The sequence below is a fragment of the Nerophis lumbriciformis genome, linkage group LG07, assembly GCF_033978685.3.
Source record: "Nerophis lumbriciformis linkage group LG07, RoL_Nlum_v2.1, whole genome shotgun sequence".
NCBI lineage: Eukaryota > Metazoa > Chordata > Actinopteri > Syngnathiformes > Syngnathidae > Nerophis > Nerophis lumbriciformis.
The window spans coordinates 46,942,488-46,958,683 of NC_084554.2; the positions used below are offsets into that span (position 1 = coordinate 46,942,488).

Here is a 16,196-nt window from a genome sequence, read left to right on the forward strand (position 1 = left end):
ACTATGCTATGAGGCAATGTTGACAAAATCAAATAAAAAAAGTCCAATATTTTTAGACAGGTGTAAATGTGATGACAAGTGGGATTAAAACTAGCTTTAAACTAAATAACCTCATCAGCAGACAAGGTGTCAAACATGAAATAATTCTTAGGAGTGTCTCATGATGTCAACTCACAGCAACAAGTCAGTTTTGCTTAAATGTCATGAAGGTTTACAGTGCAACTGTGCACTTTGCTTCATGAAAATGGTTCTCAAACGACACACAGGTGTAAAAGTGATGACGTCACAGCCCAACAAGCGAGATTGAAATTAGTATATTTTTTCAAACAAACTTACATGATGCAAGAAGTCAAGGTGTGCAAGCTAAGCTAACAGAGTTGCTTTTAAAACAAGGCCTGAACGTTAGCATCATCCTTACCTTCCTCGCTCAAAGTCTCGCGATAGTTCCGGGGTCGCTTTCTTGTCGGTTCGCCCTTTAAAGTCGCGGATGCTGCGCTCGTTTCGCCTGGGCCTCAAGAGCAAAGTTTTGAAAGAGGGGGGTTGTCCGCTGACGTCACTGCGGAGTGGGCTGGGGGGCGGGAGGGGGGGTCAGAGAGGAGTTTGACTTGTCAACGACACAAACGTGCAAACTTTCAAAGCAACTCCAAAGTAGTTGAAGCTGCGCGTGCGTGGAAAAGGAGGAAGAAGAAGAAGAGAAGCCTCCCCGCGGGCATGTGCGAGCGTGCGCGCGTGTGCACGGGAGAGAGATGCTTGGTGGCCACGTCCCCTTGGAGACTGCACACACACACACACACACACACACAACACGTGATGAGCTTTAGTGCGCGGCTTTAGACGGACACACACACACACGGAGGAGGAGAGGCCGACGACTCCCAACACACAACAAGCTTTCTTCGACTCTTTCTCTCGACTTGTGCCTCCGGGAGGAAGAGGAGGAGGAGGAGGGAGGGAGGAAGGAGGGAGGGAGGGAGGAGGAGAAGCCGGAGTAAAGTTTGTCCAAGTTTGCACATCCCTTCGGAAACGCCATTTTGATTCCTCTCCTCTTCGGAGCAACTTTGCAGCCTCTCTCTCTCTCTCTCTCTCTCCCCTTCATCACCCCATCCTCGTCATCATCATCATCCTCCTCGCCACGATGTCTCGGCGTAAGCAGCCCAACCCCAACAAAGTCCGACGTAAGTCTTAATTTTGGTTTTTTTTTTGGGGTCGTGCGACTTTGCTAGCTTTGTGCTCGGTTGTTTTTGTCGTGTTTGTGCTGTACTCGTGACTTGTTTCCACGAAGCGAAGTCAACTTTTTAAGATGGCGAGGCACTTTTCCTCCCCCCGTGTTGCTGCTTCCTAGTTTGATGCGCATCCAAGCGGTGGAATTCAGCGCTGCTCTCTTCCTCGTTCACTCACACTTTGAACGAAACTAGTCGCCCCACTTTTTTTTTCTTCTTTTTTTTTTTTTACTACACACTTTTGTCGTTTCTCTCACCCGAGGGCAGGGTGGGATCGAGGGGGTGGGAGGTCAAAGTGGGCTCGCTGCCGGAGGCGAGCATCCATATCTCGGGTGCACTTTGGTCGGAGCCTCGCTGTTAGTGGCCATGTCAGGCCAACAGCTCGCCGGCTTCCTGTGTGCACTTTCAAAGTAAAGCCACCTGTTGCTTTCGGTGAAATAGAAGCACTAAAAACTTGAACGAAATTGCTTTTTTTAATCATACGCGGGCTGTTGCGGTTTGACAAAGAAATATTTATTATCAGTTGATTTGGCCTTCATGTGCGATGCTGATGTCTTTACGTTTGACTCTCATTCCACAGCAGCATCGTGGCAATATTGAGCCCAACTGTACGCAAACATGTCAACCCGAGCACGGCTTGTCGCGTCTAATTGACTACATAAAACTAATATGATGTAATTTCGCAAGCAACTTGTTGTATTTTGCTCATGACTTCCGGTCCCATCCTGGCTAACAGCTGCTAGCTCCACGGTGCTGCTGTGACCTTGCCCATGCGTATTTATCAAGAAAGGGAGCCGTTTTCTTGCGTAAAGTGCATCGACGCCACGACCAGGCGTCAAAAAACCACCCGTTGTTTAGGAACGCGCCACTTTTGTGTCTCTTTAATCACTTTTCGTAGCGTTTCGAGCACTTTTTTTTGGCGTCTCCGTTGACGCGCAGCCAACACAGCATCGACGTGACGCCTGTTGCATCCTCCCCCCACCCCCTCTGCTTCTCCCCCAGCCTTGCCAATCCACACACACACACACACACACACACACTTCATCCTATCATCCAACACTTTTAACGTGCACGCCGCCCTTTAACATGCATGCTAACTTTACTCGTTAGCCGTTAGCTTGAAGATGCTGGCTGCGCGTGAGGGAGGATACATGACGTCACATCGTCTTATCTGCTTGAGTCAATGATTGACGGCTGCTAGAAGTGATGACTTTTTATTTATTTATATATATATATATATAGGCCCGCCTCCTGGAACTTTGACTCAACTTGTTGCAACACACCCCCCCATCACTTTTTTTTTTTGTTAAAAGACAATGATGAGGGGCTTTTACTCAACAACCTGGGCTATTGTCAGACAACTTGCACATTTTATCACACAATGTCCTTTAAAGGAAGGTGGTGCCACTATTAACCTTTGATGTGTACAGTTGAAGGAACATGCTTTTATTAGTACACTGTAGGACAGGCATATTCCACGACATTATTTTTGGGGGCCACATTTCCAGAAAGCTAAAGACTTCTCCCTTCACTACTACCGCATTTTTCGGAGTATAAGTCGCTCCGGAGTATAAGTCGCACCGGCCGAAAATGCATAACACAGAAGGAAAAAAAAACATATATGTCACATTTTTTGGGTAAATTTATTTGATAAAACCCAACACCAAGAATAGACATTTGAAAGGCAATTTAAAATAAATAAAGAATAGTGAACAACAGGCTGAATAAGTGTATGTTACCCATCCATCCATTTTCTACCGCTTATTCCCTTTGGGGTCGCGGGGGGCGCTGGAGCCTAACTCAGCTACAATCGGGCGGAAGGCAGGGTACACCCTGGACAAGTCGCCACCTCATCGCAGGGCCAACACAGATAGACAGACAACATTCACATTATATGAGGCATAAATAACCAACTGAGAAGGTGCCTGGTATGTTAACGTAACATATTATGGTAAGAGTCATTCAAATAACTATAACATATAGAACATGCTATACGTTTACCAAACAATCTGTCACTCCTAATCGCTAAATCCCATGAAATCTTATACGTCTAGTCTCTTACGTGAATGAGCTAAATAATATTATTTGATATTTTACGGTAATGTGTTAATAATTTCACACTGGAGTATAAGTCGCACCCCAAGCCAAACTGCGACTTATAGTCCAAAAAATACGGTAGTCTTCCATCCATCCATTTTCTACCGCTTATTCCCTTCGGGGTCGCGCGGGGCGCTGGAGCCTATCTGAGCTACAATCTGGCGGAAGGCGGGGTACACCCTGGACAAGTCTTATTTTGTATATTCCGGAAAACCAGTAGACATTTGATTTTACTCTATTTATTTACAGGAGCGCTCAGCTTTCAAAGATCAGTCAAAGATCATCTTTGACAGCGTTTTTAGAAATCTGTTGCAAAAATGGGATTCTCTCGCAAGTTTTTTAAAACTAAAATCGCGGGCCACCAGTTGAAAGCCCAAACGATGAAAAAGAAAGGACCTAAAATGGAACCTTGAGGAACACCACAAGTATAACTAAACAAGTTGAACAAATGACTGAAGTAAACAAGTTTACAAAGCCCGTTAAGCTTTTCAATCTGGCCCGCCGGACATTCCCAAATCATTATTTTAGATCTTTAAGATTAAAACTGTGGCTGCCATTATGATGTGCAGTGATGTTTTCAAATGACCGTAAGTCTTGAACTATACAAAGTATTTCAATGGTTGGAATCTGCGCTTTTGCATGATATACTAGTTGCTATGGTAATCTAAGTCACAGCAGCTCAGACGAGGCACCAAGCAGTGTGGGTGGGCAGGGTTTGTGTGCGACGTTCATATGTTGTCAATATTCCGTGTTTTATCGTTCATAGTTAATATTGTAAATCCCACATTCTTTATTTTCATCCACATTCTGGGTGTCTCATTCAGTAAAAAAAAATTAAATTCCATTGCGTTTTTTCAGGCGGTCTGTCATAACGTTTTTAGCATCAATCAGACATTATTGTGAGGTTTTGTATTAATGATCCTAAAAATAGATATACCCGCCCCAGACACGTTGTTTTCTCAAAATTTGGCCGCCGAGTCAAAATAATTGCCCAGGCCTGAGCTACAGCAACACATTAGTTTAAAATAAGTCACCTTACGAAAAAAGAAGAGTGCTTAAACGTCTCAGTTATGTAAATCACAAGTTTGGACCCCAGTGTTCTGTGTTTGCCAGCAAGTATAAAATGTCAATGCAAGGATCTGCCAATGTGTTTACAGTGGGCCAAGTTCCCCTGTACAACAGGAGAAGTCTAGTTTTTTTAGGCATTTTCTGCAAAGATGTTTGTGTACAAGGTTTTGAACTGAACTCAGAGAGTTCGGCATGGTGTCATTCCCGGATGACAGATTTGGCCCCTTGTGCCGCCAGTTGAATAGCCCTGCTGCAGGGTATAAGCAATTAGTATATAGCCCTTGTTCACGCTACAGGGCTATTCAGATTTTATTCGCTCTTATGTCACCCGTATCTGATTTTATTCGTGTCAATGTGAACCATGTAATTCCCAATTTTTCACATCCGACCCACATATGTATGTGATGCAACTTAGTCGCGTTCATTCTACCAATGTCATCAAAAACAGCTGAGCATCGTAATTCTTTGCCAAAATAGACGGTTGCAAAATCGAAATGCCCCACAAGCTGTAAGGCAAATGTTTGCGCTCCTTAATCAACTTTGTGCAATAATTCGGTTGAGAAAATGTTGACTTTGATTGCACAAAATTCTTAAATTTCCACAAATGTGCCAGGACGGAGACCTACTATAATTAAAGTCGTGTTTACTTCCGTAAACACTGCAGCACGGTGACGTCATGATTTCATGTCTGCATGCGGGTCAGATTGCATTCACATCAGACATCCCTTTTTTTGTATCGTAAACGATTGCTTAAAGAGATCGGGTTTGACAAAAAAATCCAAATCGGACATCCTACCCTGCAGTGTGAACGGAGCCTTATAGTCCTGGAATTAGCTCTTTGTGCTTAATTGTATTTGCCTGCAGTGTGAGGTGACTGTTTGATCATCAGTGTAGGTTTCATGACAAAATATATTGCACTTAGTGATAGTGGTGGCAGTAGCGACACACCTGCTAATACTAATTCTAATAAAAGTATAGCTGCAGTGTTGACCTTTTAATAGCACTGGTGAAACCCCAAAGAAGGGGGGTCATGTTTCATGGCGTGTTCTAGAAGCGACTCCACCGCGAAATTTAACAGGCCGAGCCGGGCCACCGGAGGCAGGCGCGCATCTCGGCCGTCTGACTGGCCCGTCCACTTGCCCGCCCGCTCTGCCGCTGTTTTCACATGCAGACGTACGGGAGGGGAACGAGTGAGGGGAGCGAGTGAGGGAGGGGCGCTAATCAAAACATCAAAGTGCTGTGCATTCCTCAGCGCCGTGGCAACCAGAGGATGCTTCCTCCAAGCCCGGTTACGAGCTGTGGGCCTCGCCGTGATGTAGTCCCAACATGTGTCGCGCACAAAGAGCGTCTTGTGTGATGGCGCTTCCTCCATTGTGCGCGCACACACACACACACAGGCAGGCAGCAGCCATGTTGCAGCTTGACCGCAGCAGCTCACAGTGTTTTCGCTTCATCAGCACAGGTGATTTAAAAACTAAACAGGCAAACTTGTCTCGATCCACCCGGGTATATGTCATTTTGCCCGTCAGAACATACAGTAGTTTGACTGACAAAAATGTTGAAAGTAGCAATTGTTAGATTGTTTAGAAGACAGTTATGTGCAAGGAAACACACTGAACTGCTCATTTTGTGACGTGACTATGCAATGGTTAATTTAATTAGAGAAACCCTCCATTGATGTGTGTGTGTGTGTTAATGGGGAGTTTCAGAGGGACGTGTGTGTCAGCGGGGACTAAAGTGAAGTAGCTAATTAAAAGCTTTCATCGTCCCTTTGAGAGGCTTGTTGTCTACACATTAACCTCATGTTAACGCACACACACACACACACGTCCATTCATCCAGTTTCAGTCACATGACCGGCCCCTAAAACACTTACTGTGATGACATTTAGGGTGAAAAACAAGTGCTACAAATTAAAGGGTGACTTGAAACAAGTCATGTGTGTGCGCTAACATGGATGCGACTCGCTGCCGGTGTCTCGTTGTGTGGAGGACACTATTAATAGAGGCCCCTTTTTTTAGATAAGATTATGTTTCCTGCCCCCCCTGCGGGCTGAGGAAGAAGATGAAGAGGAGGAGTTGAACGCAAGGTGGCGGAGGCCTAAGTTGAAGAAACACTTCCTGGGTCCGAAACATGGCAGCCGTCACTTGATGGTGTGTGAGTTATGGGATGAGCGGGGGATGGGCAGAACCTCGACTGTGACACCTCGGAGCAAATGGCTCGTCAGCGGCGTTTTACGGTGCCAGGTGTCGTTTTGAATTGTCGCTCATCCCCGGAAGAAAAATAAGTGGTATGTTTTTAACATCGGCAGTGGTTGGCAGAAGGAAAATGTCAGATTAGCATTTAGTTGAGTTTGTTTACAAACTGTCAGGAGCTACTTTTGACTGGAAAAGCAGCCTTTTCCCTTGTTACCAACACGCTAAAGGGGGTTTGTTTTTGGAGGTAACATCAGAGTTGTAACGGTGGTGGGACACCACCTGTGAGTAAAACCTGGATTATACTTCTGTGTTGTCATTACACCCCCCCCCCACCCCAATGCCGTTTTGATTCTTTTTATAGGTCTTTGTACAGGTTGAGCGAATGACGTGCAATATTGTGCCAAATGCTAAGGGAAGTGTGCAACCATGATACTTGTCGTCCGCTCCTTTTATCCCTTGTGTAATTGAAGAGGGAAGGGGAGTGTTATTGCAGGGGGAGGGTTATTGCAACTAGAACTAATCTAACAGATACTTTTCTTGCAAATGTTGATCCGAAATCAGAGGAGAAGGTGTTTGCAAAGGACTTCACGTCCTCTGGCTTCTGTGTAAAATGCACACACACAAGATCTACTCTTGGAAGCAATTTCACCTTCTTAAATGGCCAGTTTCAACTTTGTGAAGTTTGGTCCGGCATGCATCTGCGTCGTCATTAACACGGTCATGTTATGTGCCCACGTACACAAGGATCAACTTGACCTTCCTGGATGCATAACATTTTTAAGTTCGTCTGCTTCCTGCACAAGGCTGCCTTACTTCCTGTTTGCCTCTCCTCCTCCCTTGTCCTCATCATCCTGTGACACCATGATGTCCGCTTCTAGAGAGTTGCAGGGCTCGCAGGTGAAGGTGGTCAATATGAAACAAACACAGATAAACTTCTGTGAGCATCCTCCCCCCCTCACCACACACACACACACACACACACACACAGCCCGCCTCCTCCTTTCCCCCCACCTCCCCGTCCGTCCACTGTGACATTCTTTCACAGCCGAGCTGCTCGGACTTTGGCCCGGCGGTAAATATGTCTTTATTTGTGGCGGGCCGTGGTAGGCGGTCCTCGGCGTGTATCAGCACTGCTTGCTGGCTTCAAGCTGCTTATCAGCGCCAGCGACTGGCCACGCCCGATCACAGCGAGCGCGTCAGGCATCCCATACAACAGGTCTGACCTCCCATCAGCAGCAACACGCCTTGTGCGCTGCAGAAGCGAGGCCTGCTGGGAGCTTGGCAACACACAGGAAGTAGATTTACTAACGCCGCCCCCTGCCCCACTATTTTAGCCGCTGCAGCGAGGAAAGAGTTAAAACGCTCCTGAAGTACCATGTAGCCTCCTCTCCCCCTCCCTTCTCCTCCCCCGCTTGCCTCTGCTGCTGACTAAACACTTTTGTCAGCTGGCTGCTGAAGGAGGAGGAGGGAGGAGACAAGTTGTGGCGCTTAAATCAACACGACCAGATTAAGTTTTAACCACAACGATAACGAGCGAGCACTTTCACGTAACATTTAACTTGGTCGTGAGGTCAAAGGTCTCCCGCCGGTGCACCTTTTACTCTCCACTGCCGCTCCTGGACTTGTCCCCGCACTGTGGCAGGAGGGTTGTGTTGAGGATGCTGCACCGGGCCCCCTGATTGGTTGTGTTTAGGATGGTGTTAAGTAGCAGCTTCATGCTAGCGGTAAAGCTAACAGGCTAATGATGCAGGAGGGGGGCAGGGGTGATTAGTGCCGGATTAGCGCAGCAGCGTTGACACAATGACAATTAAGGGTGCAGCTATTTAGCAGAGTTGACCCGCTGATCAATGCTCTGATTGATTGGCTATCTAAAAAGAACAATTGATGGAGGAGAAGATGCAGTCAGTCGCTGTGTGTTGTCGTTAAGTAGCCTGATGGAGTCGCAGCATGTGAATGACACATAATCCTTATTTAATCTGTGGACACGCGCTAATCTCACACACACACACACACACTAACACACAGAGTGGTGACATCACAGATTACCATCCTAGATGACACACACACACACACACGCACACACACAAGAGGAATGCGTGTACATGCAGCCCCTCCCTTCTGTGAAAAGGTACCATTGTTTGTTCTGCAAACACAAGACACACCTTGTCGTCGTGGCAACCTTGGCGCACCAGCATGCCCCCAGACTTGTTCTTGTCTTATTGTGGATGGGTTACCTGCAACATACACACACATTGATGTTAACGCGAGTGTGATATACAGTATGTCAGTTTAGTGATGCCATAGTGTAGTAGTTCAACTTCCAACTTCTTTGGATAACGGATGAGTCAACCGTGTCAGCTAGCTAATGTTAGCTGGTGTGATGTGATGACAATGATGTGCTCACGTCATCACGCGCTTGTCATAATGACACACACACTTCCTGACATCACCTCTTCCACGCAACCAAGTGGCCCCAAACCCGCCGTGATGTCACAAATCCTCCTTGTAGACGCACAACAAAGTCCACTTTGATCGGAGCTCCTCTCCATGTCGACCAGCGTGCGGTTGCTGAAGCCCCTCCGTAACATCTGCACCGATGTGACCATCGCCTGCCAAGGTTTGCTGAGCTCATTGGCCACGGTGAGCATTCCAGTCGTCCGTTCCTACAACTGTGACAAAAGTGAGATGTCATCTCTTTGAAGGATGGGGACATGGTGTGTTTTAGGGAGGAGAATCCAGAACATTCCGACCACATTTGCTGTCATCATCAGCAAAGGCAGTGGATCGTGTTTATCAGGAGTGCAGGATGTTTGCTAAAGTAGCTGTTTTGTCAATGGAGTGCAGTGTGTGAAGGTTCACTTGTTGTCTGACACAGACCAAACATCACACACATACACACAGCTAGCAACAGGCAGCATGGATGCGTGCGCGTTGTTAGTTAGGCGGGGTATTTGGGGCGGGGGGGTGTGGTCTCAAGTGTGTATTGGGGGAGTTTGCGGTGACGTTCCCCACCAAACTTCATTCAACTTTTTTGTGGAAAATACAATAAACCTCCCATGGGAAAATTCCTTGATGGTAGACACACACGCACACGCACACACACACACACACACACACACACACACACACACACACAATTCAGGTGTGCCTTTTATATGCGTGTGTGTTGCCTGGAGGCAGACACACAAAGAGGCTGTGAGTCTTTTTCACTTAACTGAAACCTGGTCTGCCTCAGCGACCACGCCCCAACACACACACACACACACACACACACGCACGCACACACACACACACTAGAGCCAGGTTAACTATGCACATGAGAAAAATAAACCTCCATCTCTTCTGTCATCCCCTCTGTACCAACCAGGCAGCATTGTGGGTAATGTAGTCAGTTGTGTGACTTGTTAGCCTGTGGGGGATGACGAGGAGGGGTGGAAACTCGCTCGATCTCGCAAGAGACCCCCACCGCTTCCTGCTTCCTCTCCAGACAGGAAGTGAAGGATGGGACCCTGTTGTTTCAGCATCTTTGCCGCGCTGATAAGTGGCGTCTTCACTGGGACTTTTTCAGTGTGTGTGTGTGTGTGTGTGTGTGTGTGTGTGTGTGTGTGTGTGTGTGTGTGTGTGTGTGTGTGTGTGTGTGTGTGTGTGTGTGTGTGTGTGTGAGTGTGTGTGTGAGTGAGTGACACATTAACCGTTTTATCTGGAGCAGCCCTTTGCTCGGCTGTAAAGTCTAAACTGCCAAAGCAGCATCACTTTTAGTTTGTGTGAGCCCAGCAGCAACGTGTGTGTTATTGTAACATACAAGTACCACAATGTTGCGGGTCGGCTGTCTTTGCTAATCGGGTGATGTGAAATGATTGTAGAGTGTGTTCTCAGTTTGATTATTGGAGTAGCTTATCAATAAATTTGACTGGTTACAACTGGAAAAAGTTAGTTCTGCCCGGCAACACCAGCAGTTTACATCTCTCTCTCACACATTTACAGCTGGCCGATATGGGATGGGAGGGTAGCGTGCATACTGCGCTCTGATTGGCCGAGAGCTTGGCCTTGTACTTTGGCCTGTATCAACCACAGAAAGGGGGGCGGGGGGGTTCGGTGGTGGTGAAAAGAAAAGATGGCGGCGGTGGAGGAGAAAAGATGGCAAGAAAACAGGAAGAGGAAGTGAGGGACATAACTTTTTGTAGCGTGTTTGCACATCAACAGCTCAAGTCACATGACACGCACATGCAAGAGCACAGCATCCTCCATATTAGTTGTAAGCCATAATTCTCGAGACTAGCATGTTTTATATGTCTCAGCAGGAAGTGACATAATGACTTTGATACTGAAACATGATGTTGAGTGATGGCCGGTGGCTTTGTGCATGGCAGCGCCCCCTGCAGTGGAACGTGTGAGCAAGACTACACACAAAAGTGCTGATGTCATCTTTGACACTGTCTCTGTGTCCAATTGTGCACATAGGCGGCGTGTGTGTGTGTGTGTGTGCGCGCGTGTGTGTGGCAGCTGTGTGTGTGTGAGCGGAGTATGAATGTGTCGCTTGTTGTGCAGCTGTGTGGGTCGATGTGATGCGGGCAGATGCACAAATCTTAATATGAAATGATTGCATCAAAACAGCCATATAAGGAAGTGTTTGTTCTTTCAAAGAGTGAGTTTCTCAACGAGTTTGAGGTGTGCGTGGATGCGGTATTAGTGTTTCCATGGCGATTGATGTTGCCAATGAAGCGTCAGGTGTCCACGCTGATGGAAAAGGGAGGTTAGCATGTGTTGAGAATGAATGCCGCTCTGATGGTGAGGTCGTTGGCTGTCTGTGGCACCTGTCGACGTGTGTGAGAGCGAGACAGCTGCTCGGCACGTTGACATGGACCCCCCCTCTGCTCTGACTCCGTATGGCCCCGCCCGCCACCCTTGCGACCATGTGTGTAATTACAAAAGAAGGTTGTGTGTGTGTGGAGGGGGGGTGAAAGTGGACACACATGTTGCTGCCATACAGGAAGTGATGTGACGATAGCGTTATCACATGCTTTTGAAATTGTGGCGAAGCATCCTATACATTGGATTGGAATATCAGGTGGGAGTAAAAAAGTTCACCTGGGATTCCTTTGAGGGGGCGGAGCCTGAAGCCACATGAGCAGACATGATGGCGTCTGCGTGTAGCGACTCATCTGCATGGAGATGCGCTCCTCCAGCTCCAAAAGAGATGCTGGCGGCAGGACGCTCTGACTCTGCTCATCAGGTCGAGCTGGATTCTCTCTCACTTCCTCTTCCCGCAACTTTCGCCGCCCTCACTTATCCGCTGTCGGGGGCGTGGCCCGTGAATCACGACGGCCTTGACACATAGGAATGGATGCGAGTGTCAACTGTTACATTTACAACCGTTTTAATGAACAAATTAAGCAACGAACACACAGTGACACGTGGTGATGTCACTTCCTGTTGTGTATGTAGCAACTTTCAAAAAGTGCCGATGTGTGATTTATGCACAAGAACACTGGCCTTCTTACCTCCTCCTCCTCATCGCTGCTTCGGGCCGTCAGCACTTGCCCGTGCACGTTTCCTAAAGCAGAACATTCCACGTCTCAGCCTCGTGCTTGTTTTTTGCTGTCTTCCTTGGAAGCATCGTTTCCTCCAGCAGTCGTTGTTTCGTCCTGCAGTTGAGGAGTTGTTAGTTTGTATTTCTATTTCATGTGGTACAACAGGTGGTTTGTGCTTGTTTTTCAGGTTGGCATCATGTTCTACATTTTGTTAGCATTAGCTTGAGAACAGTTCATCCAACATTAGAAAAAGAAGAATGACTAACTTTGTCGATGCTACTAATAAAAGTGTGTCAGCAAATAACCACGTGGCTTAGTACTGTGTGTTGTCTCTCTGGTCCTCTAGGAAGATGCTGCTAATGTTTTGTCTCATGTCCATCTTTAGTTGCTCTAATTAGCGTCTCTTTAAGCTCTTAATCTCGCTCTCCTCCTCCTCCTCCATCATCCCTAAATACTCCATCCTTCCTCCCCCTATCCTTCCTCCCTCACCTCGCTTGAAAGATTATCTTCTTTGTGCATCGCCTGTTCTTCGCCGTCATGACGCTCTCTTACCCATGATGCACTTCTGTAACTTGGTGGCCTTTGACCTGACTGCCCTGACTGCAGTGAAGGTTACATCCATTAAAATCAATTGTATTAGTCCTGATATTGTGCTCCTGTTTGCAGGAAGCGCCCTTATTTGGGCGGAGTGTCTTGATACCTGTTTGCACTGTGTATGTATTGACGGTGTTTCTGTGCTCTCCCCCCCTGCAGTGTGAGCAGTGGTCGCAGGCACACACACCTCAAACCCCACCCCAACTCGCAAACCGCCCCACAGAGAGCGACGCGAGCGAGCACACGTTCTCGCTTTTCGAGAAGGACGGTAAATATTCTCTTTCCTCCAATTGCCCGCCGACGCCGCTTCCTCCTTTCTTTTTTTTTCTCCCATCATGCCCCAGCATGGACGCCGCCCTGTCCCCGCCCCCTGCCCCCACCCCCTGGCTGCTTTCACATTGGAAAAAAAAAATTCAAGTCAGTGACTTTTGGCTTGTCCCACCCACCTCCCCCTTCTCGCATGGCCCCCCCTATCATTTGCTAGTTTTCCATCTTTTCATTATTGGATATGTTCATCCAATTGTGTTTTGGTATATTAGGTATGATACAGGGATCCAGTATTCACATCAATTAAAAAGGAGTTTGAAAAATATGTATGGACATGTCGTATCCCATAAATCGATCAATCCTACTCTTGGTTATTCATGACAACCGCCACCTTGAACGACTTAACCTGGAAAAGACCCCCACTAGACCCTATCTCCTAATAGTAAAAAAGTCTTATTATGCAAAACTAAGCTTTTTTTTTAACTTATTGGTATCGGCTTTTGTGTATATGGGATCTGCATACGTCCCGAAAATGTGAAATCAAACCGTGAAGGCATTGCGAAGATTTTTATGAAATATTATTGCCTTCCTTCATACTTCCGCCAAACGAGCATTTGAAATTTGCAAAACCTTTTAACGTTTTATCCCACAGGTGACGTCAACGGGTTATCCATACATGGTAGAAATTTACCAAGGATCTTTGCGTTTATTTATGTACGAGCGCTTGTAGTCTGCACGACAACATGCCCAAAGTGCAACACAAAGAACGGAAATGCTATGTTATTGGTGGTATTAACCAACACAGGTCAAAATGGCCATAGCTAACTTTTTCATTTTGAGGCAATGTGCCTCAACTGGGAAGAAGTTAGCTTTTTGTGTCTGCCAACCAATTCGAAGATGCAGATTTTTCCAAAAGCTATTTTTAAAGGCATAGTTGATGCCTACTATTTATGGCAATGGAGGAGACAATAAAACGGTAAGTAGTAACCGTGAATGTTTGAATGATATAGCAATGTTAGCTCGATTTGTAGTGTAGCTTGTAGCTTAGCCGTCTTATTTAGGACAACAGCTTCACCTCCGGGAATATAAAGAATGATTTTACCAAAAACTAGTACCGGTAAGTATAAGATGAATGGGGCCACAGACATAATACGAAGCATTGAGACACGTTCATTTCAAGCCTTTCTTCTAAAGCAGGGGTGCTCATTACGTCGATCGCGAGCTACCGGTCGATCTCGGAGGGTGTGTCAGTCGATCACCAGCCAGGCATTAAAAAAATAGTCCTAAAAATGAGCGATCATAAATCTTCACTATGACGTCACTTTCGTCACTTGATTGACATTCACAGCACCCGAGGGTCTTCTGAGATGACGCTGGCTGCTGCCAGCTCATTAAAATTACCGACTGGAAGGCGAGAAACACTTTATTTCAACAGACTCTGGCGCCGTACCTGTCGTCAAAACTCCAAAGACCGACTGCACAGTTGCGCTACCAAAATAAGAGTCTCAGAAAGCTGGCGTGCACAAGCTAGCAAGCTACGGAGTTTGCCGACAATGTATTTCTTGTAAAGTGTATACAAAGGAGTACGGAAGCTGGACAAATAAGATGCCAAAAACCAACCACTTTCATGTGGTATTGGACAGAAAGGAGGATTTTTTTCTCCTCCATTCGAAAATGCGGACCGTATCAGCACCACTGCATAATCAATGCAAGTCATCAGAATCAGGTAATACACCAACTTATATTCTTGTCTTCATGAAAGAAAGGAATCTATATGTGTTAAACATGCTTGTATTATCTTTAAACACCTTTAACTTATTAACAATATTAACTATATGTGTTAAACATGCTTGTATTATCTTTAAACACTTTTAAGTTGTTAACAATATTAACTATATGTATTAAACATTCTTGTATTATCATTAAACACCTTTAATTTTTTAACAATATTAACTATGTGTTAAACATGCTTGTATTATCATTAAACACCTTTAACTTGTTAACAATATTAACTATATGTATTAAACATGCTTGTATTATCATTAAACACCTTTAACTTGTTAACAATATTAACTATATGTATTAAACATTCTTGTATTATCATTAAACACCTTTAATTTTTTAACAATATTAACTATATGTGTTAAACATGCTTGCATTATCATTAAACACCTTTAACTTGTTAACAAAAACATATTTCATACATAAGTAAATGTAAATTATATATATGAATGAGGTAGATCCCCACGACTTGATCAATTGAAAAGTAGCTCGCCTGCAGAAAAAGTGTGAGCACCCCTGTTCTAAAGTTTCTTCTCTGGTTCTTTTTTGCTCCGGGTCTGACTTGTGCTTGTACATTTATGGTTTGATGCTAAAATCTGTCACTCAAAAGTTGAATATGTTTTACAATAATATATTTTTCAGTAACTATTGGAAAGCTTTTCTCTCAAACTACAAAAATGGCTGTCGGGGCTGGGACAAAAGTTCAATCAGCGTGAGGGGGCGGTGTAAGGAAAGGTTCATTTGCATCATAAAAACTACGCCTCTAAAAGCGGCTTGTTTCCGGAGGCAGCCAAAATGTGGTTTGAAGATACGTCTTTACAGCAAAATATATGCAGACTAAAAGGAAGGGTTTTAAAAATGAAAATAAAATCATAATAGGTCCCCTTTGAAACCAGATCAGACCCAAAATGTCTTGACTTCTTCCTTACCCCATTACAGACATTTTCTAAAAGACCGATTAAAAAAAAAGAAGTTTTTCCCCCAGATTGGCAATATGCTTGTGGCGATGGGGTCAATGTGGTCAATATGACATCATCATATAATTTGCATAGTTGGTGCTGGGGCAAATATTTATTTTAGGACTGTCAAAAATAACAAGTTAACTTGTGTGATTAATCACAGAAAATAATTGCATTAATCATGTGTAGCTGCAGATTAATCACACAATTTTTTTATTGTTTTTAATTATTTCTTACATTAATTTAGTGTGAGCTCCTTTACCTTGACATCAGGTGGTAACCTTAAAAGCGGCGTGGGTTTTATATAAGTCACTGTTTAGGTCAATGCATACGCGTACATAATTTTGCTTCAAAATAAAGCCCTGACAGGAGTTTAGATAATACTTTTACCAGGTTTTGAGCAAATAAATTATGTACATTTAAGTAAAACATTTAAAAAATGTTTGTGTATGACATTCTGACAATGAAATTGCATTTGTG

At 45.2% G+C, this 16,196-nt stretch overlaps 2 protein-coding genes across 6 annotated transcripts in view; one reads left to right on the forward strand and one right to left on the reverse strand.

Moving 5' to 3' along the window:
- Nucleotides 1-16,196, reverse strand: part of nrn1a (neuritin 1a) — a 69,418-nt gene that overhangs the window by 45,128 nt on the left and 8,094 nt on the right. Inside the window, exons 2-6 of one of the 2 annotated variants that reach the window (XM_061965016.2) lie at nt 12,085-12,228; nt 11,672-11,909; nt 9,099-9,252; nt 8,746-8,817; nt 419-568 (exon numbers count right to left, since the gene is read on the reverse strand). The gene's annotated coding sequence lies outside the window, so the exon portion shown is untranslated. Of the gene's footprint in view, nt 1-418; nt 569-8,745; nt 8,818-9,033; nt 9,253-11,671; nt 11,910-12,084; nt 12,229-16,196 lie in introns of both variants that reach the window. The other variant, XM_061965015.2, reaches the window with a different exon arrangement.
- Nucleotides 678-16,196, forward strand: part of rreb1a (ras responsive element binding protein 1a) — a 37,280-nt gene continuing 21,761 nt past the window's right edge. For 2 of the 4 annotated variants that reach the window (XM_061965010.2, XM_061965011.2), the window contains exons 1-2: nt 678-1,175; nt 12,868-12,976. Coding sequence is in view for 2 of the 4 variants with exons in the window: in XM_061965008.2 (XP_061820992.1) it covers nt 1,136-1,175 (40 nt within the window). In the remaining 2 variants the exon portion in view is untranslated. The remainder of the gene's footprint in view (nt 1,176-12,867; nt 12,977-16,196) is intronic. The other 2 variants (XM_061965008.2, XM_061965009.2) reach the window with 1 other exon arrangement.